The sequence below is a fragment of the Penicillium verhagenii genome (genome assembly GCF_028828195.1).
Source record: "Penicillium verhagenii strain IBT 33310 chromosome Unknown utg000006l_segment0_segment0, whole genome shotgun sequence".
Lineage (NCBI taxonomy): Eukaryota > Fungi > Ascomycota > Eurotiomycetes > Eurotiales > Aspergillaceae > Penicillium > Penicillium verhagenii.
In genome coordinates, this window is record NW_026643170.1 from 2,140,656 (window position 1) to 2,164,802 (window position 24,147).

Below are 24,147 nucleotides of genomic sequence, written 5' to 3' on the forward strand. Positions count from 1 at the left end.
TCAATTAGATGAGTCTACGAGTCGACCAGGAGATAACATATCATAGATAATGGGGGATCCATTCTTGCACGGGGTATCACCGATCCGCCCTATATCGTACATGGGAATCATGACCTAATTTCCGTGCACAACTAACTCGATAATCCGCCGGGCTTTAGAGCCTTCAAGATATTCGCGGCCTTCACTGTGCTCATCATCATCGTCATCACCAACCTCCAAATCAACTTGTTGGCTAGCTTCGTAGGCTGTCCTCACAGTCTCTTCATCCACACGCACACCGCCTTGCACCAGCACCTGGATACACTGTGCCAAACGGGCGATTTCGCGCCGAGTTTGGGGAGCAATCTCATCATTCTGACTGGAGTAGATCGAGCTCGACACCATTTCTTCCATGCGGCTTATCGCAACGTTCTCCGCAGATGTGGCCGCAGCTCCATCTGCATGCTTTGCGATGTAAATATAGCCATTGACGCCGAGATAGACATCCACTTCACCACCACCATTGTGTGTTTCCAGCGTCCAAACCTGTCGCCGTGATCGTACGACACCGCCCGTTCCAGTCGCATCTCCCGGCGCCGCCAAAGAACCCACGCCACCCTTCACGCTTGAGCTATTTGCGCCGCTGCCTCCAGTCCCGGTGACAGCCAAGAAAACACCGTTTCGCAGCTTTCCGTATTTCAAAGACCGTGTGTGCAATGATGCTGCGCCATCCTGGTGCACGCTCTGCACCTCGGCGACAACCAAGTCGCCCTCGCAGAAGAAGGTTCGGATCTGAAGCTCGTCGGCACTTGTTCGTCGTCGTAGGATACCACCGGGCAGATTGATTGCGGAGAGAGGGAGTTGTGCAAGAAGCGGGGCTGCGACGTCGACCTTCCAGCGTTTCGATTGAACCTCGACAATGCGGCCGACCACTAGGTCACCGATTTCCGGTGTGTATCTGGCCCGGATTGGGTGGACTGAGAGCAATTTGTTGGTTTTTTGGACGCTACCGGCTACGGTGGCGATGATGGATGTCGATAGAGGGTTTGTGAAGGTGCCGTGACCTCTGTCGGAGAAAAAAGAAAAACAGGTTAGCGAGTCCATATCAACCTAGCTTGACAAAAACCACATACCCCCGCGCTCCGTCATATTTTGTGCGGGGTTTGGACTATTCGCATGAAAACTAACCTCATCCATTGCGGATCATCGGTGACAACTTCACCTGGTGTCACAATTCCTTTGCCTGGCTTATTATTCCCTACGCGGGCACGCTTGTTTGGTCGAGAGACGCCGCTCATCTCAACATCGGAGTCTGAATTGTCGGACATGAATTCGTCGGAGTCGGATTGCTGGTAGGTACCCATGTCCTCCACAACGGGAGGTAAGATTGTGATTGCCATCTTATAGGATTTATTGACCGGTTAGAGTAGATGAGGGTAACATAATGGAGCTCCGAAATGCAGCGCGGTCTGAGACTTTTTGATGCACGTGACTGTATCCACTTGATCTCCATGCTCCACTTCGTCACTATCGATATCGTCAAGTCCTAGCCTCTACTCATAAATCTTGATATATTGCAAGGCTTGTGATCAGAGTGATTACCAATTCCAAAGTTAGGAGTCGTTTGACGTAGGAAGAAGAAAGTTGTTGACTCTAAGTCCTATACATGTAAAATCGAGTTGAATAAAACGATAGGTAACATTGAACTCTCTCTTTATATATGGCATCCAAGCAATGCGGCATATTACATAAAACCTTGGAAGAATCGGAAGGGCCTCGTGGTATCCCCGTTTTTAGAAAGAAAAACAGAGAAAAATTCCCTCAAATATAATTAAAACTTTCAGTCATGGAGAATCTGCGGCTCAGATACTCCCCTGGGGATCACAGCGATGTCTTAGGAAAATCATATCTGTCTGTGGGCTGCTATAACACGTCACACAAAGGCGGTAGTAATACATTAGATAGAAAGGAAACAAAAGAAAAAAAGTGAGTGCTGAGATACATTTCCCTTCATTCAAGTCTTCTTGGAGTTGCGGTTAGGAGTCGAGTCATCCTTCTTTTTTTTAGACCGGTTATTTCCACCCTTGGGTCGGTATCCGGTATCCTCATCACGCTTGCGCTTACCCTTTGGAGTAGGCTCAACTTCAGCCCCATCCTCATCGATCGTTTCCTCTTCCTTGCGTTGAACAGGGGCCCGCTTCGATGTCCGGGCATTGGAGGGTCGTGATGTAGACTTCTCCGAGCCAACCTCGTGATCTTGCAATGTTTGTGGTTGGTTGCGTCGCAACCAATTGAAGACCGAGGCTGGGTTTCGCGTTGAGGCTTCTTTTTCTCGTTCAGCAAATGTTGGCGCGTCCGGGATACGCGCCAATTGCGCTTTTGCGCCCGGGTCTCCGAGCCTCGCGTCCAGCGCGAGATAGTGTTCGGTCTCATGCTCTGGGGTAAAATATCCGAGTTTGCGATCTACAGAGACGGTCTCTTTGGCCCCGTCTGCTGGAAGTGTCGCTTCGGTATGTGGCACTTTGGTCAGATCACTGTACAGCAGAGCTGGTGCAAACTCCTTGTTTCGTTTGATACTTTCCTCCACTTGGCGGTAAGCCGTAGGTGAAAAGTTTCCACTAGCGATTCCGGCCTTGGCCTCTTTCAAAGCTGTTCGCGCAAGGGTCGCGTCATCGACTACTGCTTTAACTTCTTTCTCTGGCGTTGGAAGGAAAGGGGTGTCGCTAGGCAAGGTCAAGCCGTATCGCATGGAGGGGTGGACATGAACGCTTTCATTAAACTCCATCAGAACTTCGAGAAGTTGACTAGCTATGAGTTAGACACATTTATTTCACAGTGCGGTCATTGGGGGAGGGGATAGGTCAGTACATACTCGTTCTGTTCCTGAATTCGTTTGGACAAATCCTCAATTCGTAGCTCCTCGCGGATCAAATTCTCATTTTCTCGAATTCCCAACTCAAATTTCAACTTCGTCTTTGCATATTTTTTCCTAAAATAACTATTAGTCAATGCATCTTTGGCATCTTTGGAAGGTCGTCGTACTTGAAGGACCGCACCGACTGCTTCACCGGGGCGGGGGCTGGAGCATCAGGAAGGGTGTCAGACACTCGAGAATCTTTTATTTCCTGTGCCATGATGAGATAATGAGATGATGGAGCTGGGATAAGATAGATGGAGGAGAAGAAGATACAAGGGTTAGTTACGAAAGAAGTCGCCCGGCGCGTGCCAAGCTCGGGCTGCGTAAAGGGCGGATCTGCCCCGCCGTAAAAAAAATATTAGCGTCGAATGTGAATCTGGAGAAATTTATTTTCTTCGAGAACTGTTGGATTTTTTAATTCAATCTTGAACTCTCCAGGATTTTGTGTGAAGCAATTTGACTGCCGCCACTATGTCTGATACATCTTCACCACCCTCATCGCCCGCAGCGCCTGCGTCGCCCGATGTTGTCCACAAGAAGCGCAAGCTGCAGGATGGCCCCGAACTCGAGATTGATGTCTCTGCACCGGAGCCGCAATCTAAGAAAGCCCTGCGTAAAGCCAAGAAGCAGAAGTCAGAGCCCTCCACCGAGGATGGCGAAAAGAAGAAGAAGAAGAAGGCCGAACCCGCCAACCCAGCAACAGAGGATGCTTCAGCTAAACGCTCCGACTATGGAGTTTGGATCGGCAACCTTGCTTTCACTGTGACCAGAGATGACCTTATCAGCTTCTTCACCAGCAACTGCTCTTTCCCCGAGACTACTATTACTCGAATCCACATGCCGAAGGGACAAGAACGATTTGGAAAGGTCCAGAATAAGGGCTTTGCCTACGTCGATTTCTCTAACGCGAAGGCTCTGGAGGAGGCAATTGGCTTGAGTGAACAGCTTGTAACTGGCCGCCGAGTGTTGATCAAGAATGCAAAGAGCTTCGAGGGTCGGCCCGAGAAGTCCCGCGACCAGGAGAATGCAAACGAAAAGCCCGGTCACCCTCCGTCCCGCCGCATCTTTGTCGGTAACTTGGGATTCGATGTCACCAAGGAAATCATGGAGGGACACTTCGGCCAGTGCGGAGCGTTGGATAATGTGCATTTGGCTACCTTCCAAGATTCCGGAAAATGCAAGGGATACGGATGGGTCGAGTTTGAAGACATCGCTTCTGCGGAAACAGCGGTGAAGGGCTTTATGATGGTTGGTGAGGATGATGAGGAATCATCCGACAGCTCTGATTCTGAATCTGAGAAGCCAAAGAAAAAGTCGAAGAAGAGCATGAAGCGCAAGGTGTGGGTAAATACGCTTTTGGGCCGCCGCATGAAGTTGGAGTTCGCCGAGGATGCTACCACTCGCTACAAGAAGCGCTTTGGTAAGGACGGCGAGGGCCGGAAGAACGATTCAGAGTCTGGCGAGACCAATGGTTCCGATAGACCTCCTCGTGCCTTCAAGCCCAGACGACCGGAAATTGACGACTCTCGATACTCCAAGGAGACCGTCCAGCGGCTCAGTGGTGCTATTGTTGAGGGTCAAGGCTCGAAAATTAACTTCGATTAAAATCGGGAATTCTGATCTTTTTGTCACTCCAACGCATGCATTTCTTCTTCTGGTCGGGTGTCAATGTCTTTTCTCCTGTCTATTTTTTGTTTCTGGTGGGTTCAATGCAGCCGATCCACAGGCGTTTTGGGGCAACATTTGGGCCGCCATCTAGTAATAATCTCCTCTGCGAGCTGCAATGATGTTGACGTGGCCATGAATATGAAGACGCCCAATTCGAAAGAGGTTCTGAATCTCTTTCAAATGTTGGGTCCACTGGAGTCTGCAGCACCAGAAATGAGGCAGATTTTGTTCGAAATTTCTACATGTTGTATTCAACTCAACACATTGTTTTGGGGTGCTTTTGCTGTATGTTTATATATCAACACTTGCTTATGTGACTTATGTTAAAAGGTCAAATCCAACTTTGCAGATCCTGGAAATGTCTATCAACATGTAGTAGCACTGGTCAAAGCCTACTAGTATGTGCAGATGTATTCTGGATGAGGATACCTAGTCAAGCGTGGTTTGGGCGGCGTTATCAATCAAGGGTGGTCGTGTGCAGCCAGTGGCCGATGCTCCCTGCATCCCTATTGCAGGGTATAGTTAGTAGCATGTGGGTCATATTATGTACCCGGAACTCCGTACAATGCTTCTGGTTGACATAGCCAAGAGCACCTTACTCTGTTTGAACGTAAGCCATTCTCCAAAGTACTATTGCATAGTTGAATCCAGCACCATGAAGTAAATAACTAGTTATTTAGTTGTAAATAACATTTACGTAATCAAAAAAGAAAGCTAAGAAATCTAGACGCTGGGCAGAATAGCTTCACCGCCCCGCTAGACCCGATCGGGGGTGACGTCTCTTTGCGATGTCATGCTTGTTGCGGTTGAGAATATCATGCTGTTGCTTTACACAGTTTCTTTCTCTTCTATTTTCTCTTCTTGCCCCCTTGCTCTTTTTTCTTTATTCATCACTATTCTCCCTAATCCTCTCCGACCTCACTTATCTTTTGCTTTCTTTCTTTTTGGGCACACTCTCTCCATTCATACATAGCATTTGCTTGTTCTTTTTTTGGGATCTACCCGTCCTTGTTTCCACGCCCGCCTGCCTCACCCGCTCCCTGTCTACCTCTCATCGCCACCCTAAACTGGTTTTAGCTGGTCAACTGCAAATTTCATACTTTCAAACTGATTATCTTGAATCTTTCCAATATTCCTCACCCTCAGGTGCACATGGCTCCCCAGCGACGTCATATCGGGGCAAGCCGCAGGCAGCGCAGAGATGACGATGGGGAAGATGAAGGTTCTCTTGCGGGCGACCTTGAAGATGACTCTTTGAGTGAGGGCTCGGTCCGCAGTCACCAGGAAGATGAGGATGCCGATGTGGAGGGCAGTGAAACGGAGGACGAGACAGCAGCAGGGTTGGGAACAGACAAGCTGAACGGTCGAAAGACAAACGGACGGGAGCCACGACGTAGCTCCACATCACCCACCAAGCCAGGGCTCAAGACAACAGTGTCCGATACTGAGGCCATGTTGAATGGGCTTAAGGTCTCTGATGATTCTGAAGAAATTCAGTTTCACCAGGTGAACCAGGGTCGAGAGCTCCAGACCGGCAGAACGCCGTCAGCCCCTCCTACAGAGCCAAAACGAGAAACACTGGCTACTCGAAAGCGTCGGGAACATGAGAAATATGTCAAGGAGAGAGACCAGAACCCGGCCTTCGTCCCAACACGAGGTAGCTTTTTCTTGCACGATAAGCGGACGTCAGAGCTGGGGTCCAACAACCACCGTTCCTCCAACAAGGGCAAGTCTCGGCCGTACGGTCTCATTGTGGATGGCAACACTCAAAGGTATGTTGGATCTGTTGCATGACAAATCATCTTGTTATACTAATTCCTTGGCTCCTAGGGACTCTTCGAAGCCTGACGCGAGCGTTGGGCAGTGGGCTCATGACCTTCACGATACCGTAGCTGGAGATGAGCCACCGGCACCTAAGCACTCGGCTCCCTCTGCTGCACGTCAACCTCCCCCGACAGTTCCCACTGCCCCCAAGTCCTCCCCTCCGAACCGAACTTTCTCTAGCACTGTGTTGCTAGGCAATGTACCAGTCGTGGTCTTTTTGCCGGGAATGGCACAGCCAAAACCCACAACTATGGCAAAAAAACAGCACACTCGACTGCCTCAACATCGCCCTCCTCTGCGCCGTGACAAGCCGGTCCGAATCTCTCTCCCTGATCAAGCTCCGCGTTACATATTTCCATCAACCGAACGTTCATTTATCTTCATTCCTCGCGCAATGCGCCCGAACCAGCACACATATCGTGGTCGGGGACGAGGTGGCGGTTTCTATCCAAGACGCCCAAGTCTCTACTCCAATTATGCTCCAAGCATTCCTCCGAGCCGCCGAACTTCCCTTGGCATGTCATCTCAAGATAGCTTTGCCTCACCCACCGGGTCATGCTACTCACGCCCAATTATGATGCCACCTGATGCCAGCAAACCTATTGTTCGTCTACCACCTCCACCACGCCCAATCGTTCCTATAGCCTACCCCTCGGCCAGTGGGATGCCTATAGGTGGCCCGGGGTCCATGCCTCCCATGCCACTCCCACATCCTGCCTACCGTGAAAGTCGCCCTGCTCCAATCCCCATGCACCAACCTCGCCCAAAGAAGACGGTATCCGTGGCAGATATCGAAAGCCCTGATAATTTCCCGTTCAACCCTCCGCAGCCTCAACACGAGCAGCCATTCCATCATCAAGTCCCCATCCCTGTCCCCATCAATGGCCCCGGTCAAGATCTAGTCGCGCGTGGCCCACCCAGCCAGTCCTCTGCTACCCCCCTCTCTCAGATTCCGGAGAGAGCAATCCACGCACCGGCATTTCAGCCGTTCAACGTATACCCACAACCTGGATTTTACCCCAATTATTATCCTGGTGGGATGTATTATCCTAACTCTGGTCCAGAGTACCCTATTTATAATGGCCCGATGGGACCTGGCGCGTCAGTGCCAAACTTCGCCCCTGGTCCGCAACCTATTCACCACCAAGCCCCGGGACCATCTCGTGAGCAACAATCTCAACCAGGCATGGTCGCTCATGAATCTGGCGGTACTGTTTATTTCTACGATCCCAACCAAATGTACACCACCCCTAACTACGGAGCGCCCGGGCCTGGACTCGGATCTGGGGGTGTTGTAGGGATGGGAGGCATGATGACGCCGCCGGGCACCGGCTACTACTTCCCCCAACCGCCAGGCGCTGGGGGTGTATATTACGGCCAGTGATCTTGAGTCGTGATATTATTTCTTCTCTCCACCGGACTCTTCTCTCATTCTTCTCTCATTCTTTTTTCCTTTTCTTTTTATTTCTCTTCTTATTTCTTACTTCTGTTTCTTATTCGCCCCCTCCATGTTCATGTCCCTCCTCTTTTTCATCCAGTCTCTTTGCCTTGATGCCCTCCTTAATTCTCACTTTTTTTTTTTTTTGACAATCTTCCTTTGGAACCATGCCTTTCTCTTGCTTGGCTCCGTTGTTAGACTTGGATTCGACTGCATTTGAGCGTTTCACCCATGATCCCCGCAAGACGACGACATACTCCTGATCACTTTGCATGATCTAGGCCTTTTTTTTTGCATGACCTCATGTTCTCTTTTTGGTTTCCGCTTAACGGGGTCACGAAATACCACCAAAAAGTACCAAACTTGTTCCTTTACTGGAGTAAATGATATCTCATAAAGTAACTGAAAAGTCACTTCTTCTTGTAATATTGTAGGTAGTGTACGCGAAACGTACCAATTCCCCGCTTTGTACTTTGAACCGGACATGTATCGATGTACCTGCTACAAGCTGTATAGTTATGTACTACTAGTTAGTTAGTTACGTATATTTAGTAATAATGCCCGGACCACATTACCTAATCGTACACCGCCCACAACACCAGCTGACCCAGTGACCCCGATTCCCGTACAACGATTGCTGTCCAGGCTTCTGTGCTTTCCAATTCCCTTTCCCCCTCTCCATCCTCTCTGTATTCACTTCCATCATCCGTCATCTTCTCTTGGTCCCTCACTTCTTTCGTATTCTAAATCATAGTCTGGGGCTTTCCCAACCCTTTCTCTCTGTCTCCCCTAGTTTACCCGTCCGTGGTCACCTTATCTCACTTAGCTTCCTTCTCCCCATACTTCTTCCTATCATCCACTTCCCCCGGTGGCCTACATCATGGCTACCCCGGCTCTTCCATCGCACTCGGGTTCAGATCAGTCTGTTACCGTCAAAGTGCTCTTTAACGACAATAATCGTCGATTCAAGTTTCTGTTGAGCGAGCTTAATGCTCAAGTGTTCCCACAGAAGGTAAGGCCGTCTCCACTCTAGCTCCGACCGGACATTCAGTCCGCCCACATTTCTCTTATCTTGATAACGATCTGTGTCATCCCTCTCCTGGATGGCCAAGATGGATGAAAAGTTGTTCTTATCCGAGAAATGGAGCACAGAAATACCTTGACTTGTTTGCTTGTTGACTGACTAATACGGTTGGTTTAGATCCGCTCTTTACTCAAGGTTCCGGCGGATGTTAACGTCATCCTCGAACGCTATTCCGACAGCGCCGGCTGCTACATTCATCTTGACAACGATAACCAGGCAGTCTATAAACAACTTTACCGCGCGGCAAAAGCGAAATCTAAGCTTCGTATCAAGGCTAACACGATTAATTCGTCGGTGCCCGCGCCTACAGTTACTTTGCCCCCGGCTCACCCTCCAACACTGACACCTCCGAGACACAGCTACCTGGAAACTGTCTTGAGTTCACCCATCCCTGTCGGCTCTAGTGAAATTATTCCTGCCGCCTGCGCCTCGCCTCCTACTCCTGCCGCTTTTGCTGGTGCCTCTAGCGAGGTTTTGTCAGTTGGACCTCACGGAAGAGTTGAACTTTCAAATATTAACGAACCTCACTACCGGAACTTCGAGATGGAGAAAGATGCACACCGCTTCCCGATGATCTCTCACAACTCTCCCAGTGGAGCATTTTGCATTGACTGCAACAACTGCCGTCGCTCAATTGCCAATGATCACTACCACTGTGGTATTTGCGAGAATGGCGATTACGACCTTTGCCCCGCGTGTGTTGCGAACGGCGCTTCGTGCTTGGGTGAAGGCCACTGGCTTATTAAGCGCTCGGTCGAGCAGGGTATCGTGACCAATAGCGTCACCGAAACCATTCCCCCCCATCAACCACAGGTCCAGGAGACCAAGCCACTGGACTCTCGGCCACAGGAAACCATTACCGAGGCAGTGGCGTCCGTTCCTACCCCAGCTCCGGTCCTTGCGGCTGTGCCTCCTGTGCCTCGTAAGGATGTAGTCATTCAAGAGGAAAACCCTATGTGCAATGGATGTTGCCGTGGTATGTTATTCTAGCACAGCCCCCCCCTCAATACCAGTGGATTATCATAGCTGACACCCCTTCACAGAGACTGAGGAGAGCAATCTGGTGCGTTGCAATGAATGCGAAGATTATGACCTGTGCCTCCGTTGTCTCCTGAGGAACAAGCATGGCCACCACCCTGCCCATGGATTCTCGCTCGGAAAGGATCGTAATTTCTGCTTGAAGAACCTGATCCTGTCTCGCTGCCTTCCCGGTCGTCAATTCCAGCATGCGGCTATCTGTGATGGCTGCGAGAAGGTAATGAATTTTCTCTCTTTTTTTCTCTTGTCTGCCTTGAAAATAATCATACTAACTTGAGTCCAGAACATTGTTGGTACCCGCCACAAGTGTCTCGATTGCCCTGACTGGGATTACTGCGCCGACTGCATTGTTGATGCCTCTCAGAGCCACCCCAGGCATCGATTTGCCCCGGTCTACGAAGCCCTTGCCGAGCAGCAGTCTCGTGATTGGGAAATCCATTACGGCATCTTCTGTGATGGACCCCTATGCAAAGACAAGCCTGCTCAGAGCTATATAAATGGCATTCGTTACAAGTGTGCCATTTGCGCTGACGTTGATTTCTGCGCCAACTGTGAGGCCCTTCCAACTCACATGCACAACCGAACCCACCCATTGGTGAAGTTCAGGACCCCTGTTCGTAGCGTGACTGTAAGCACAGCCACTGACGGTGTCACCTTGGGCGACCAAATTTTTGATCGTGCAGACTCTCATGATGAGTCTTCAGTCTCCGACCTGACTGTCGAAGCTACCGAAGAAAAGCAGGCAATTGTGAAGCAAGAACCTGTGGAAGTTGATGCGACCAAGCCCGAGGTTCCTCCTTCTACCGAGTTGGCCGGTTTCCAGGCGTATTTCATGCGCGATACCATCGCGGATGGTACAAAGTTGCCTCCCAACACCTGCTTCCGTCAGACGTGGACTCTTTACAACCCCGGACCCGAATCTTGGCCAGTTGGTAGTGACGTGCGCTTCTCCGGTGGAGATGCTATGTTTAACGTTGACTCCAACCACCCGTCGGACGTCGAATCCATTCACTCGGCGATGAAGAGCAATGGCTTGACTGTCCCTGTTGAACCTGGTAGCAGTGCTGACTTTACTGTGAGCCTCCGTAGCTCGCAGCGCGAAGGCACTGCCATCTCGTACTGGCGTCTGAAGTTGCCTAACGGTACTCCTATTGGCCACCGTCTCTGGTGTGACATTCAAGTCCAGGGAACTGCTAAGCCTTTCATTGATGAGTCCGTGGAATCCGAAGTCCCCACGAATGATACCGAGATTTCCGGTAGCCGTATGATCTTCCCCAAGCTTGAGAAAGAATCCCCCGAGACCAGCACTCACGAAGCCATGGCTGCCGCTCGCCCTCCCCCAACTGTTTCGACGGCTTCCGAGAGAGATGTTCTTGAAGATGTGGAAAGCCTCACCTTGGACGAGACTGACACAGACGCCGGCTTCCTTACCGACGAGGAGTACGATGTCCTCGATGCTAGCGATCAGGAGTTTCTGGAGGCGAAGCAATCCTTGCGGTAAAGCAAGTCATCTGGGGTTTTAATTTGAAAGGTGTGACTGGAATGGGAAATGGAAATGAGAATGAGAATGGGAATGGGAATTTGCACTCAAGGATTTTTTTTTTTTCGGACTAACTTGCCCTGCGCCGGTCACTTCCGCTATGACCTCGATGATGATTTATCACACATCTGATGGATTTTACAGATGCCTGCAGCTCTTTTCTTTTACCTTGTCTTTTTTTTTTCTGCTTCGGAAGAAAAACTATCAAAATGACATTCAAAACAGAAAACCCCCCCATCATTATCGCTTAGGATAGTCAATTGCATTCATTCACTTTTTTTTATATTACGACCATGTACGACCTAAATTGCAAGTCTTGACTCTCGGGCCTACCTTCCTCATTCCAATGTTACCTCATTTTCTCCCGAGGTCATTCCCTCATATTCTCAACTTCTCTCTCTTTCCCCCCATTTCCCCCCCAAATTTCCCCACTCTGGCAATACCTATGACGATCTTGAGTGGGGAAAGGCATTTGAACATCCGAGGTATTTCCTTTGTTCGTTCCTCCCTTGTTTTTTTTTTTGACAAATCTCATAACATCCCATCAATTGGTGTCACCATGGGCATTTTTCGATCCATTTTTGGCCTTGGCTTCGTGGCCTTGACGGCCTATTTGGTTCCTATCATCCTCCATGTTGTGAAAATCGGCGGTATACTCAAAACCCCAGCCCCAACAGTTTTAGGTGAAGGTCAAGGACCTATTCGTATTGAGGATACTATCCATTGCGAAGATGTACATCACTACCGCCCGGCCAATCTGTTGTTTACTGCCTGCGAAGACAACAAATATACCCGCCTGGATTGGTTTCCCGGTCTGGGCCATCTAACACCTCATTCACCAGCTCGTGGATCTATTCATGTCGTCGATCCAAAGGTAAGCGGTCACTGCATACACAGTACTTCGATCCCCAAACACTAACATATTCTCTCGTAATAGACATTCAAGTCCAAAAGATTGGCTTTTACAAACTTCAACGGTTCATTCGTCACCCATGGAATCGATGTCATTAAAGACCCCGCCCAGGAGGACGCTGTATACATCTTTGCAATCAACCACTTGCCTAACCCGGAATACAATTTTGATGCAAATGAACCATCGGAGGATATTCACAAAGCACGTTCGCAAGTGGAGCTGTTCCGCCATGTCTTGCAGTCCGATACCATCCAGCATGTCCGTTCTATCCTCCACCCACTAGTGAAAACACCCAATGATCTCTACGCTGTCAGCCCGCACTCCTTCTTTGTCACCAATGACCATTTCTACCGCGAAGGCACTATGCGTATGGTTGAGGATTTCTATCTGGGTGCTAAATGGTCTTCCATTATTCATCTCCAGCTGACAGATCTGAAAACGACCGATGCGACGGCTGGAATTGAGGCCGGAGTTGCCCATTCTGGTCTCTGGAACAATAATGGTCTTGGGCATGGTCGCAGCAAGGATGAGGTCATCATCGCTAGTGCTTCGGGCGGTGAGGTCTACTTGGCTGACAGGCACGCGACCAACAACACACTTTCCGTACAAACTACCATCTCTTTTGATACGGTGACTGATAATCCGAGCTATTATGCTGATCCGTATCGTACTGACGCCGACGATGCGAGTGGATTTGTGGTCGCGGGTATCTCGCAGCCTTATAAGCTGGCCAAGTCTGCGAAGGACCCGAATGGTCTTGATCCGGTGCAGGTTTGGTATGCTCGACCGGGGGCTGGTTCGAAGACTTGGGAGAAGAAATTGCTCTTTGAGGATGATGGGTCACTGATTCGTACGGCTAGTGCGGCTGTTTTGGTCCCTGTTGAGCCTAAGGATGGGAAGAAAATGGCTTGGTTGTTTGTGACTGGGTTTATGTCAGAGGCTATGGTGGCTGCTCAGGTTGAGCTGTAGTCGCTCGAAAATGGTTTTCTTTTGTGTGTCTTATTAAAACTCGAACTTTTATCAGGCATTATTTTTTATTTTTTATGTTCCGTTAATTAATGGGGTTTGGATGCCAATATTTCAGCTATGTGGTAGACACATCTAGAAAGTATTCAAATGTTAGTAGTGACTAGTGAGTGAATCGTACCTCGGCTCATATAGCTTTACATCGACACCTCAGGTGTCTCCAATTTCGATCCCCCGATCGTTTCACCTCCGCGTCGCACTTAAAACACCCCGTACAACAACCACCCTCAATACCTCCCACCCCAATCAACCGACCATGTTGTCCATCACCCGAGGACATAGTGTCCTCCGGTCCTCTTACAGACCTCAACGCCACCATGCCCTCCTCCTACAATCCCAAAAACTCCTCTCAACAACCTCCGCATCCCTACAATCACAACCACAACCACCAACCGACCCCAGCACAACAGTCGTCGCGCCAGAAAAACACGAAATCAATGCGCCCCTAAGCACCCTCCCAGCGCCTCTCTCCCTCCCAGACCCCCTCCAACCCAACGCCCAAATCCCAGCCAAACTCATGCGCGTCGTCGCCATCGGCCGCGCATACCTCACATTCTACAAGACAGGCCTGAAAAACGTCTTCCGCAACTACCGTGCCTCGCTCCCACTACGCAAACAACTAGGTCTACCGGCCTTCCTACCCACTTCTCCGCCGCGCAGGGTCGCGAATCCCAATCCCGTCGCAAGCCAGCCACAATCCTCCAAGGGCGCCGCGGCCGGGCCCGCGCCGTCGCAGAACACATATGATTTGCGGAATCTGCGGCTTGGGCGAGGCCAGTTCCAGCTTGTGAGGCGCTCGGCGCGAGATGTGAGGCGCATGATTCCGTTTACCATGATACTGGTTGTTTGCGGCGAGTTCACGCCGCTTATTGTGCCGCTTTTTGGGTCCGCCATTACGCCGGCGACGTGTCGGGTGCCTGGGCAGATTGGGAAGGAGAGGGGCGTGGCGGCGGAGAGGAGGAATGGGGCCTTGCGGGCTTGGGTTGGGGCGAGGCCGGAGAATGGGCTGGATGCGCCTAGGGCTGGGAGTGAGGAGGCGTTTGGGCTTTTGCTTGAGTTGGCGAATCCGGCTTGGGTTGTTGGGGGGAGCTCGGCGGGTGTTTTGCAGGCTTGTGCGGTGTTTGGACTTGTTAAGAAGCATGATCGCGCTTGGGGATCTGTGCTCGTGGGCTTGTATCGGCGCAGGCTGTCGCAGTACCTTGAATACCTTGCCATTGATGATGCGATGATTCGGGGTGCGGGGGGAGTGGAGAAGATGAGTTATGCTGAGGTGCAGATTGCGTTGGATGAACGTGGTGCTGGGGATGTGGGTGAGGCTATGCGTCGTGATGGTGAGGCGGATGTTGAAACTTTTGAGAGGGATTGGTTGAACAAATGGTTGACTTCGAGAGAATTATGAGACTGCATAGACTAGATTTCTCTTTTTGATGGATATTGATGTTGTAAAAATAGTAGATGAGACTGGCCTTGTGCTATTGTTTATCATTTTATGTATACATACATAGTTCAAGTAGAACATAGTATGTACTATGTATGATATCTACACTCCTATATACAGTACGATTTCATTCCTATGTATATTGATTCAAATTCACACTTTTTTTGATAGTAATGAAATCAATTTCAGATTATATCCATAACAACGCCAATTGAGGAGAATAAATGCATTATAGGAGATAGATCATGTACAAGAATGTCAATTTGGTGTGAACCAGGCTCAAAATCCGGGGAAGGAAGGGGTATATGAAACAAATAGCAGACCAAGTAGCAGACCAAGCTTCCAAATATCCAAATTCAAATCAACACCTGAAAAAGAACTTCAAACAGAAACCTCTTCCATATACATTCAAATGACAGGCTTGTTTTCCATCGCTGTTGCTGAAACTTGGGGTTGACTTCGCATCTGTTTAGCCCAGCGTAACCCACAGCTATTACACAGGTCTCGATTCCCGCTCGGACCACGTCGCCATTCTGGTGTGTTTTTGGTTTTGCACAAAGAACACGATTTCTCTACTGAGATGGCAGTCTGCTTGCGCTTTCGCTTCTTGCGTCGGCTAAGTAGGCGCTGTAGCTCATCAGATAATGTTCGATTTTGCTTTTCAAGTTCACGCAGTTCGATTTGCCAGCTGGTTCCACGAGTAGGATTCAGTTCAGCGAAGAAAGTGGCGGGGACGTCGGAGGGAGAGATGCTGCGGTTCCCATTGGGTAGACCATTCAACCCGGTGAGATAAGAGAGATCGGGCATACGTTGCCCGAGAGCGCCGTACTGGCGTGGAGGATTAGGGTCGGCAGTGGTGAGAGTGGTCATCTTGCCTGTACCGGGGACATCGGCCATGGCATCGTCGTCCCCGGCAGCTGTGGCAGCTGCAGACGGTGGGAATGCGCGTGCGAATCGAATCTGAGCGACAAGGAATGAGGGCCTCAGCCCGTTCACCAAATCTCCAGCGTATAAAGTTGTGTGGGCAGAAAGCCAGTGCCCCTTTTTATGGCGCATCCGATGACAGAACGACGGTGGTTCCTTTTTGTTATTTCCACCATTGAGATTATCCTCACTGTTTCCATGTTCAAAGCTCGAGGCGGCTGACTCCAGGCAATCCGAGATGGAAGCAGAGTCATCCTCGGGTTTCATAAGCTCTTGAATGCTCTTCCCAACCAAGTCGTCTGGGGTGCGTCCCAGCACAGGCTTCGACTTGGTCGTCACGAACAAAATGACACCTGACAAGGAGATCTTGGCCCACACATCATTCTCGGCCAGCGCTGCCGAGGAACCCAGGCGTGCAATTTGATCCATCGCGTAGACAGGTCGTGGACGGCCAGTCATCACGAGGTACTTGCGCCCTTGGCTGGGGTCAATGTGCCAAGCACCATGACTCTCAAACCATATATAGCCTTGGTATTTTTGACGAATACGATAAACGACGCTAATTGGAGCAGAGGTTGTGCTTCCCCGCATATCACGAATCACGGGACCAATATCGCTCGGGTGGCAGATGGTCGATAATGTCTTGCCGACCAACTCAATAGCCTCATACTCTAAAATCCGCGTACAGGATGGTGATAGGTATAGAAACTCGCCATTCAAGGACAAGACGTGAATCAGATCATCGGTGTTTTCCACCAGAACGCGATCCAAGCAGTTCTGCGGCAAACCAGAGCCAGGAACTCCCAGAGCATTTAGGACTTGTGTCACCTGGTCATGACCGAATTGGGTCACAAGATCAGGTCGCATACGGTAAATATCGGGCGGTGGAACCAGGTACTGTGGTAGCTGATCCCGTTGATAGTTGATACTGTACGTGCCATCTAAAATGTTGGTTAGTCAGGGTGCATGAGAGAAAAAGCAAATTCGTTGATCACATACCAGGGTTCCTCCTTGTAATCGCATCCGGTTTCTCTACCAGATCAACCTGGAAGCCAACATAAAATCGATAATCATCTCCCGAGTTCCACTGAATGGGAATCATGGTGATTAGGTTCATGAAGGGCTGCCCACCCTTGCGGTAGTTGATGATGCTCGCCTGAATCTCACTTCGATCATGAATAGTTGAACGCAAGCGATGGACGGTTTGTCCATCGACAAAGGTCCGCTTTGAGCCAGCCTTCAGGTTGCCATTGGGGTCCTGCAGGAAACGGCAGTTGCGGTCGACAATCTCCGCCTTTGTGTAACCGGTGAGCCGTTCAAAGGCTTCCGATACATAGACGATCGGGTGATCCTCCCGTTGAATGTCACACAGTACAAAGGCACATGATAAGTCGACAGCGCCAATGTTTATTTTCGGGTTCGGACGAACTGCCACCCGGCTCTATAGTTATGGTTAGATCGGGTTATTTATATCCCTCGTCCTCGTAAATTAAAGACTCACCAAAACTCCCAGGATATCAAAACCACTGCTGGAGTAGATACCCGTATGTTCTGACTTGCCCGCATCTGGAGTGGACAGTCCAGGAGATTGGTCTAAATATTTCACCCAAGGTCAATTCTGCAGATTCAAAGTCGGGATATCTAACTGGAAAATCATTCTCTCACCTTTGGCCTGAACTTTCTTGGGCTGTATCGCAAGAGGCTGGAGAGGGCGTTGCGTGGATGATGGCGCGTAGGGCGGCTGTCGGGCGCGCTCCTGGATGGTTCGGGATCGGCCTTGCGACGGGTCGCTTGAATCTTCCAAACTCCCCGAGGAGATAGTGCCATTGTTGGTGGAACTGGTAAAACTATCGTTGCGTGGTTGTGGTGCATTTTGAATTTGCTGCTGCTGTTGTTGCTGCTGCCGTTGTGGTGGTTGTGGTTGTGGTTGTTGCTGCGGTGGCGGTGGGGGTTGCGATTGTTGGGGTTGAAGATATTGGGCGTTCGTTGGTAAAGGTTGGAAGGGAGAGTAAGAGGCATGCATTTGGGGTTGGTCTATTGGCGCAAGCCCCATGGTGGTGGCGGGGTAAGGTGCTGGGGCATAGTTGTTGAAGGCGTTGCCACCCATGCTCATATGAACAGAGGCGGGATTATTGGGGTCATAAGCCAGCATGACACCTGAAAGACGACCTTCCAACTCTCCACCCTGTTGTCCTTGGCGATCAAAGTTATTCAGGGACAGGTTGCCGTCCTGCGACAACATGGCGCCGTAGCCATAGTTTCCATGAGGGTTGGGGTAGACCATCAAGGGGTCCTGGGAGAGAGATTGAGTGAGGGAAACACCGCCATCCTCCTGAGAGTCATCGCGGGAGTTGAACTCCAAGTTGAATTGATCCATGAGGTGAAAACCACCATATGGTAAGAAAGACGAACAACAGGTTAGGCCTCGGCCTTGCATGGGGTCCCAGTAATGCAAAGCTCAGACAGTGATCCAAACTCTCGGGAAAGAGGGACCAGCGGGATGGAATCCAGTCACGTTAGACGAGGGGGACTCCACCTGTCAAGAATCAAATAGGCTTGGTTTTTCTCTTGTTCTTAGGAAAGTAGAGTCAAGATGAAACAAATGGATGATTCCGAAGATCTGAGGAAATAAGACCAGGGCCAGAGTAAAAGACAAGTTTGAATAGTGATTGAAGTTTTTGAAGAGGGAAGTTGATGAGTTGAATAGGAAAAGAGTCGCTCATCCAGTTTCTCCTCTTTTGTTTTCTGCCTGTGCAAAAGTACAAGACAATACCAAAAAACATGTCGAGGGACCCACTAAATACGGGGAAATTTAAACATTTCAAACGGTTGGAAACATTGGAATCGATTGAAAAAAAGTATTGAATAGTATTTAAAAAAATGTATAAGAATATATAGTCAAATTAAAAATCAAAGTAGGACAAGATGTGTGTAACTTGGATCTCTGCTTCTTTTACCTTGAAACCATCTCCTTTATAATCCTATACACAATGAGCTTCACTGCCCATTATCCTTATTGTTTTCAATGTTCCCTTGTTATTCTTTAATTTCACGGTATTCAGCATTACCTGGTAATACTCGTAACAAGCGGATCTATCACATTTCCTTTGATGCTTGAGACACATCTACATTCGAAATGTATCTCTCTCTTTTTCTTTTTAGAATGTAGGCAATTCAATAGTTTGATTTTTAAATCATTTATACATTTGATATCTACATATTGTATTAAAAAAGTATATAAGAAGCATAGACTTTAAAAAGGAGTTCATTGTTGGTTATAATGTTTTTATGCTTATCAAGTAGTAATAACTCCCCCCCCCTTTGTGTCTCTCTTAACATCTTCTCCTTTCCAACTTTCCTCTTGTATTTACTTTTCTCGCTTTCCAAAAGTTCACTTTCCCCGCCTCTGAAATCCCCGTCAATACGGTATTATATTCCAAAGACCCCAACAAAAATCCCTCATACTGTCACTTTTTTACTATACCCGCCGACCTCGAGGTGCCTGGCATCTATGGTCGGCCAGTGCACGCGATGGCAGACAAGATCTCAATCACCATCTGCGGCGATGGAGGATGCGGTACGTCCCCGGCAACCTTCTTTTCGATCCTGGGCCTTAGTACCCACTGTGATTCGGTGCCATTGCTCTGGGAATTCTTCGCGATCGAGATCTGATCAGATCGGGGCATAGGTAAATCGTCCATCACCCTGCGGCTGGTCCGTAGTCAATGGATACATGAGTAACAAACCCTTTTTTCCCCTTTTCCCCTGAATATATCAATATTGGACCAGTCGCTAACATACCCATCATTCAGATATGACCCAACCATTGGTACGATATTTCCTCTTTCCCCCCTTCATGCTCGTCATGAATTGATAATTCGCGATCGAACGCGATCGAGCGCGATCGGTGTTAACGTCAATACCTTTCGCAGAGGATGCATATTCGGTCACGCGCAATATCGACGGTCTTCCCTACTTCTTATCCATCACCGACACCGCTGGTCAGGAGGAATATCGAGGACTATGGACGGCCACCACCCTCAAATCCGATGCCTTTCTACTAGTCTACGATATTACAAACCCCTCCAGTCTGGAAACTTTGGATCACTTTCTGGAGTTGATCAACCTGGAGGCGGAACAGCGGCTGGAAGATAATGAACTATTGCGCAAGAAACTTGGGCCCAGTGCTGGACCCGGGGTGGGCATGCCGCCGCCCGTCAAGATTCTCGCTGGGAACAAATGCGATTTGAAGGACGGCCGCGCTATCTCCTCGCGTGATGGACTTGAGTATGCGCGCCGACATGATTGTGGATTTATGGAGACGAGTGCGCGGGAGATGGTCAATATTGAAGAGACTTTTGCTCGTAAGTGACGGAGGAAAGAGAAGAAAAGAAGAACAAAAAGAAGGAAAGAGGAAGTATAAAAAAATATAAGAAAAAGAAGAAGTGAAATAGGGGGGGGCTATTTTTCATTGAGAAGGATCGCATGCTGACATGAATTTCAAGATTTGGTCCGTCGCGTGGTGGAATCCCGACGGGTCCATTCGCAGGGCGCCTTAGCTCGGCCCCCATCTCGGGCAGGCCAGTCAGCACATACGACGGCTCTGCCTCAAACCACGAGGGATGCGAGTACGAAGCGCAAGACACGTTACCGGCGATTTTTCGGAATTGGCAAGAGTAAAGGTAAATTGGTTGACCCGGACCTTGATGAGAAAGTTAGGAAAGACAGTAAAGATAGTCCAGCCACTCAAGAGGCAGATGGGGAAGCTCAGGGATGTTTGATCCGGAGGCTGTGCTGTGGCTGTTGCTGATGGTAAATTGGTGTGATTGTACGATATATACGTATACCCCTGATTGGTGTTCCTGTATAGATTGAGTACCTTTTTTTTGTTCTTTTCTTAGTTTCGATATGAAATGTTCCTGAGAAACAACGTGGTTGCCTGATCTATCTAGGTACCTGTTGGCGGGGGGCCCAAACCTGGAAATCTGTATTTAGTACGGAGCCAAATGTACTAAGCTATTGCGGAAGATGTATTTCCCAGTGGATTAAATGCGTGGGTGTAAAGTAGCAAATGGTGATCTCCCATAATTTGATGACTTTTGAATCACTGAGAGATGCAAAATTATGTAGCCGGAATGAAGGTCCGTGATGGAACCCAATCTTTTGAGCTCAAGAATTGAAGATTGAACATGTACCTACTAGGGATATGGTCCAGGAACGGCGTCATGCATGGGTAAGCTAAGTAAGCTGGGCTAGAACCAGAGTAAATACTACCAGTTAAGTTAACTTAGGTTCTGGAGAATAAGCTTATTAATGAGGTCATGGAGTTTCGGAGATAAGAACAATCTATTCTCCCATAAGCCGTTGAGATTGATGAGGGTGCTATGGATATAAGGATATATAGTAGCTTATAAGTAAGAGAGAGAAAAAACGGAATTTGAAAAGGACTTCAAAAGGACTTTGAGGACTTAAAAAAAATTCCATCAAGAGATTCCGAGGTCTAGATGAACGATCGGATCGGGGAGCTTTGGATTTTTGGAGATGGTCACGTCATGGACTTGGACGTGGCATGGAAAGTGTGTTCCCACCGTATCCTGCGCCCTATCATTGGACCCCGAGGGGAATTCAAGACTCATGAATCATTTCGTTTCAGTTAAGCCGTCTCGACTTGATCATCATTTCCTTCTTGAAATTGACCACTTTTTAACTTCCGTACTTACACTAAATAATGTGTAGATCAAAAGTGACAGAATTATGATTTCAGCTTGGATTTTATCTCAGCATAAAAAAAGCAATATCTTGATTGAACTTGAATATTGCCCAACTGGGCTTAGTGGCCCCGTTTGGACTCGGCAAGACTATGCCGAGTGCAACTTTATCCATCTTATGCAGCTTAGTCATTGGAAATCACTCGGTTTATGAATGGATTTGGGAGTTTTTCATTTAAAAAATTCCTTTTCTTGACTCCTTTTTCTTTGCATTTTTAACAGCTAATTACTGCATGTGTATGTATCTCTAAAAAAACCACCTTGGTCCACTGGGAACAATTGGTCGGAATTCTAGTCCATCCGGATATACGTCAAAAATGTCTCCGAACCCGAAGCTCCGTCCTCCGTTCTTCCGTGCTAACGAACTCTTTCTCTAAAACGCGAATGCCGAGTTTCCTGGAAATGGACTCCACTTTATGTATAATCAGGAAAAGAGAAAAAAGAGAAAAAAGGAAAGGGAAAAAAAAAAAAAAAAAAAGGAAAACTCGGCCCTTGTGATCACCACAGCCAGTGGATCCCTAGTATAGAATTATGATTCGATCCCCGATCGAATTACTTTCCCTGTATGAGAAGCTTCTGTTACGAGCGGAAATGCGAAAAATGTAAAATAAAAATATAATAAAATAAAAATGTCCCAAATGTACTAAATTGCTTTTAAATGCTTTTAAATCCCTCTCTTCCCCTAAGGAACTAAAAAGGGCCCTAATCCCCCCCCCCCCTCTATTTCTCCAATTCTCAATCATTTTGGAATGACTGATATATGACACCGCAACCAACAAATCATCAAGAAATCTGTCCAAACCCTACTCACTTCAAAAGTCAATTCCTGTTGGTTTTGAATGGTACATCTATAACCTCGACATCGTCATTAGATCATTGACTGGTTGACGTCGATCACCCCTCTTCCCCCCGGATTTGGAAGTATAGCTCGCCCTAAAAGGAATTTCCCTTTTTTCTTCAACGCAACACTAGCTCCGCCATTTTCCCTTACAACTGGGACTCATCTATCTTTTTCACATCCCCTGGCATTCCTATTCTCGACATCTGAATCAAAAGAAAAGGTCCGATTCCATATAACCATCTCTCCACACATCATGGCGGCACGTCAATCAACACCAAACTCCGATCACTCGCACTCGGATAATGTTCGCAAGCGTGTATGCAAAGCTTGTGATCGATGTCGCTTGAAGAAATCCAAGGTACGTTACTTGTTAAGTGATGTCGATATATATGATTTATATAGGCATATATATCATATCGTTGCTACATATCCATGCGGAATTCAAACCCAATCTAACCCCGATTCTTTCTCCAGTGTGATGGATCAAGCCCGTGTTCACGTTGTCGAGCTGACAATGCAGTCTGCGTCTTTGGAGAACGAAAGAAGGCCCACGATAAAGTGTATCCTAAAGGGTAAGCAAGAACACCCAAAGATCTACTCATCCACCCCAACATTCCAAGGATCAAAAAATTTGAACTAATCTCTCAAATCTTTCCCTGAAATTAGATACGTCGAAATGCTCGAACAGCAACAAGCATGGCTAGTCCACGGCCTCCAGGAACTCTACCGTCGTAGCACCGCAGGCGAAGGCTGGCCAGGAGACCGATTAAAGGCCGAGCCCAACGGCCACCCATTGACACACGACCTGCTTACCCGCCTGGGCGCCCTCGACCACACAAAGGGCGAACACTTCGAAGAGAATCCAGACTCCATGCAGCAAGAGCTCTGGCGCCACGGCATGCAACGCCAGGAGTCATCCGACGGCAGCTCCGATGCTCAATCCCCGGTCGCTCGTACTCGTTTCTCCTCCGACGCTTTCTCCCAGTCCCAGTCTCAGTCGCAACCTCAATCTCAAACACAGACTATGCCCCCTACCCCACCGACCTATCATCACAGCCCGACCGCCCGTGCCCCTATCAAGCAGGAGGATCCCATGTCTGGGAATAATCCACCATACGGCATGTCGATGCAGGGTGTTGTGAATCCACTGGCCTTGCAGAGTCCCCCGCAGTGGTCGACTGCGGGTGGGTTTGGCGCTTTTGATGAGATGGAGATGATGTCTTCGGCGGATTATTCTAATCTGTCGTTTGAGGATCAGATCCCTTCGCCTATGTTTAGTCGACAGATGCCGATGAACTGTGTGCAGACCGATTATGAGGATTTTAACCAGTTCCTTAATCCGAATCCTACAGAGATCACTTCGATCTAGGATTAGGATGGAAGGGGTTTCTTTCTGATCTTGATCTTTTGGATCTTTCTTTCCTTTTCATTCATCTTTCTTCTTTTTTTTTTTTATAACGCCGTATGACGTGATGCATGTATACTATACATGTTCTTTGTTTTCTGGGAGTATTTTGGAGGGGTCATCTTCTTATCTCTCTCCCATCTCCCTTCTCTTCTTTTTTTCTTTCTTTTTTTCTCTTCTACATTCTTTATTTATCGGGGCTATTTCCCCCCCCCTTTGGATTTGGGATCCTCTGTACAGTTCTGGGGTTCAGGATTTGGCGTTGGGGTTTCAAAAGGGATTTCATGGCGTTCTATTAATTCTGGGGTGTTTTCTATGGAGGTTTTTTTTCTTATTCTCTTACT

At 48.6% G+C, this 24,147-nt stretch overlaps 10 protein-coding genes across 10 annotated transcripts; 7 read left to right on the top strand and 3 right to left on the bottom strand.

The window, feature by feature from the left end:
- Window positions 1-114: 114 nt before the first annotated feature.
- N7466_006204 (exosome non-catalytic core subunit RRP4) lies at window positions 115-1,379 on the bottom strand (the record flags this gene model as incomplete). The annotated part of the gene is made up of 2 exons (XM_057165601.1): window positions 115-1,045; window positions 1,168-1,379. The coding sequence occupies 2 exons, from the start codon at window positions 1,377-1,379 to the stop codon at window positions 115-117; spliced, it is 1,143 nt and encodes a 380-aa protein (XP_057021200.1).
- Window positions 1,380-1,993: 614 nt separating this feature from the next.
- On the bottom strand, window positions 1,994-3,113 carry N7466_006205 (uncharacterized protein; the record flags this gene model as incomplete). The annotated part of the gene is made up of 3 exons (XM_057165602.1): window positions 1,994-2,783; window positions 2,852-2,968; window positions 3,022-3,113. 3 exons carry the CDS (start codon window positions 3,111-3,113, stop codon window positions 1,994-1,996), a joined length of 999 nt encoding a protein of 332 aa, XP_057021201.1.
- Window positions 3,114-3,367: 254 nt separating this feature from the next.
- N7466_006206 (putative RNA binding protein Rnp24) lies at window positions 3,368-4,501 on the top strand (the record flags this gene model as incomplete). Its single annotated transcript, XM_057165603.1, has 1 exon — window positions 3,368-4,501. The coding sequence occupies one exon, from the start codon at window positions 3,368-3,370 to the stop codon at window positions 4,499-4,501; it is 1,134 nt and encodes a 377-aa protein (XP_057021202.1).
- A 1,215-nt stretch (window positions 4,502-5,716) lies between these two features.
- On the top strand, window positions 5,717-7,772 carry N7466_006207 (uncharacterized protein; the record flags this gene model as incomplete). Its single annotated transcript, XM_057165604.1, has 2 exons — window positions 5,717-6,336; window positions 6,395-7,772. 2 exons carry the CDS (start codon window positions 5,717-5,719, stop codon window positions 7,770-7,772), a joined length of 1,998 nt encoding a protein of 665 aa, XP_057021203.1.
- Window positions 7,773-8,706: 934 nt separating this feature from the next.
- N7466_006208 (ZZ type zinc finger domain protein) lies at window positions 8,707-11,449 on the top strand (the record flags this gene model as incomplete). The annotated part of the gene is made up of 4 exons (XM_057165605.1): window positions 8,707-8,838; window positions 9,028-9,886; window positions 9,954-10,165; window positions 10,232-11,449. 4 exons carry the CDS (start codon window positions 8,707-8,709, stop codon window positions 11,447-11,449), a joined length of 2,421 nt encoding a protein of 806 aa, XP_057021204.1.
- A 598-nt stretch (window positions 11,450-12,047) lies between these two features.
- N7466_006209 (serum paraoxonase/arylesterase family protein) lies at window positions 12,048-13,370 on the top strand (the record flags this gene model as incomplete). The annotated part of the gene is made up of 2 exons (XM_057165606.1): window positions 12,048-12,362; window positions 12,426-13,370. The coding sequence occupies 2 exons, from the start codon at window positions 12,048-12,050 to the stop codon at window positions 13,368-13,370; spliced, it is 1,260 nt and encodes a 419-aa protein (XP_057021205.1).
- Window positions 13,371-13,683: 313 nt separating this feature from the next.
- Window positions 13,684-14,826, top strand: N7466_006210 (uncharacterized protein; the record flags this gene model as incomplete). Its single annotated transcript, XM_057165607.1, has 1 exon — window positions 13,684-14,826. One exon carries the CDS (start codon window positions 13,684-13,686, stop codon window positions 14,824-14,826), a length of 1,143 nt encoding a protein of 380 aa, XP_057021206.1.
- A 447-nt stretch (window positions 14,827-15,273) lies between these two features.
- Window positions 15,274-18,166, bottom strand: lreA (uncharacterized protein; the record flags this gene model as incomplete). The annotated part of the gene is made up of 4 exons (XM_057165608.1): window positions 15,274-16,730; window positions 16,789-17,230; window positions 17,291-17,382; window positions 17,455-18,166. The coding sequence occupies 4 exons, from the start codon at window positions 18,164-18,166 to the stop codon at window positions 15,274-15,276; spliced, it is 2,703 nt and encodes a 900-aa protein (XP_057021207.1).
- Window positions 18,167-19,320: 1,154 nt separating this feature from the next.
- On the top strand, window positions 19,321-20,599 carry N7466_006212 (putative RAS small monomeric GTPase; the record flags this gene model as incomplete). The annotated part of the gene is made up of 3 exons (XM_057165609.1): window positions 19,321-19,366; window positions 19,722-20,153; window positions 20,295-20,599. The coding sequence occupies 3 exons, from the start codon at window positions 19,321-19,323 to the stop codon at window positions 20,597-20,599; spliced, it is 783 nt and encodes a 260-aa protein (XP_057021208.1).
- A 2,052-nt stretch (window positions 20,600-22,651) lies between these two features.
- N7466_006213 (Zn(II)2Cys6 transcription factor domain-containing protein) lies at window positions 22,652-23,767 on the top strand (the record flags this gene model as incomplete). Its single annotated transcript, XM_057165610.1, has 3 exons — window positions 22,652-22,756; window positions 22,873-22,970; window positions 23,065-23,767. The coding sequence occupies 3 exons, from the start codon at window positions 22,652-22,654 to the stop codon at window positions 23,765-23,767; spliced, it is 906 nt and encodes a 301-aa protein (XP_057021209.1).
- Window positions 23,768-24,147: the final 380 nt, after the last annotated feature.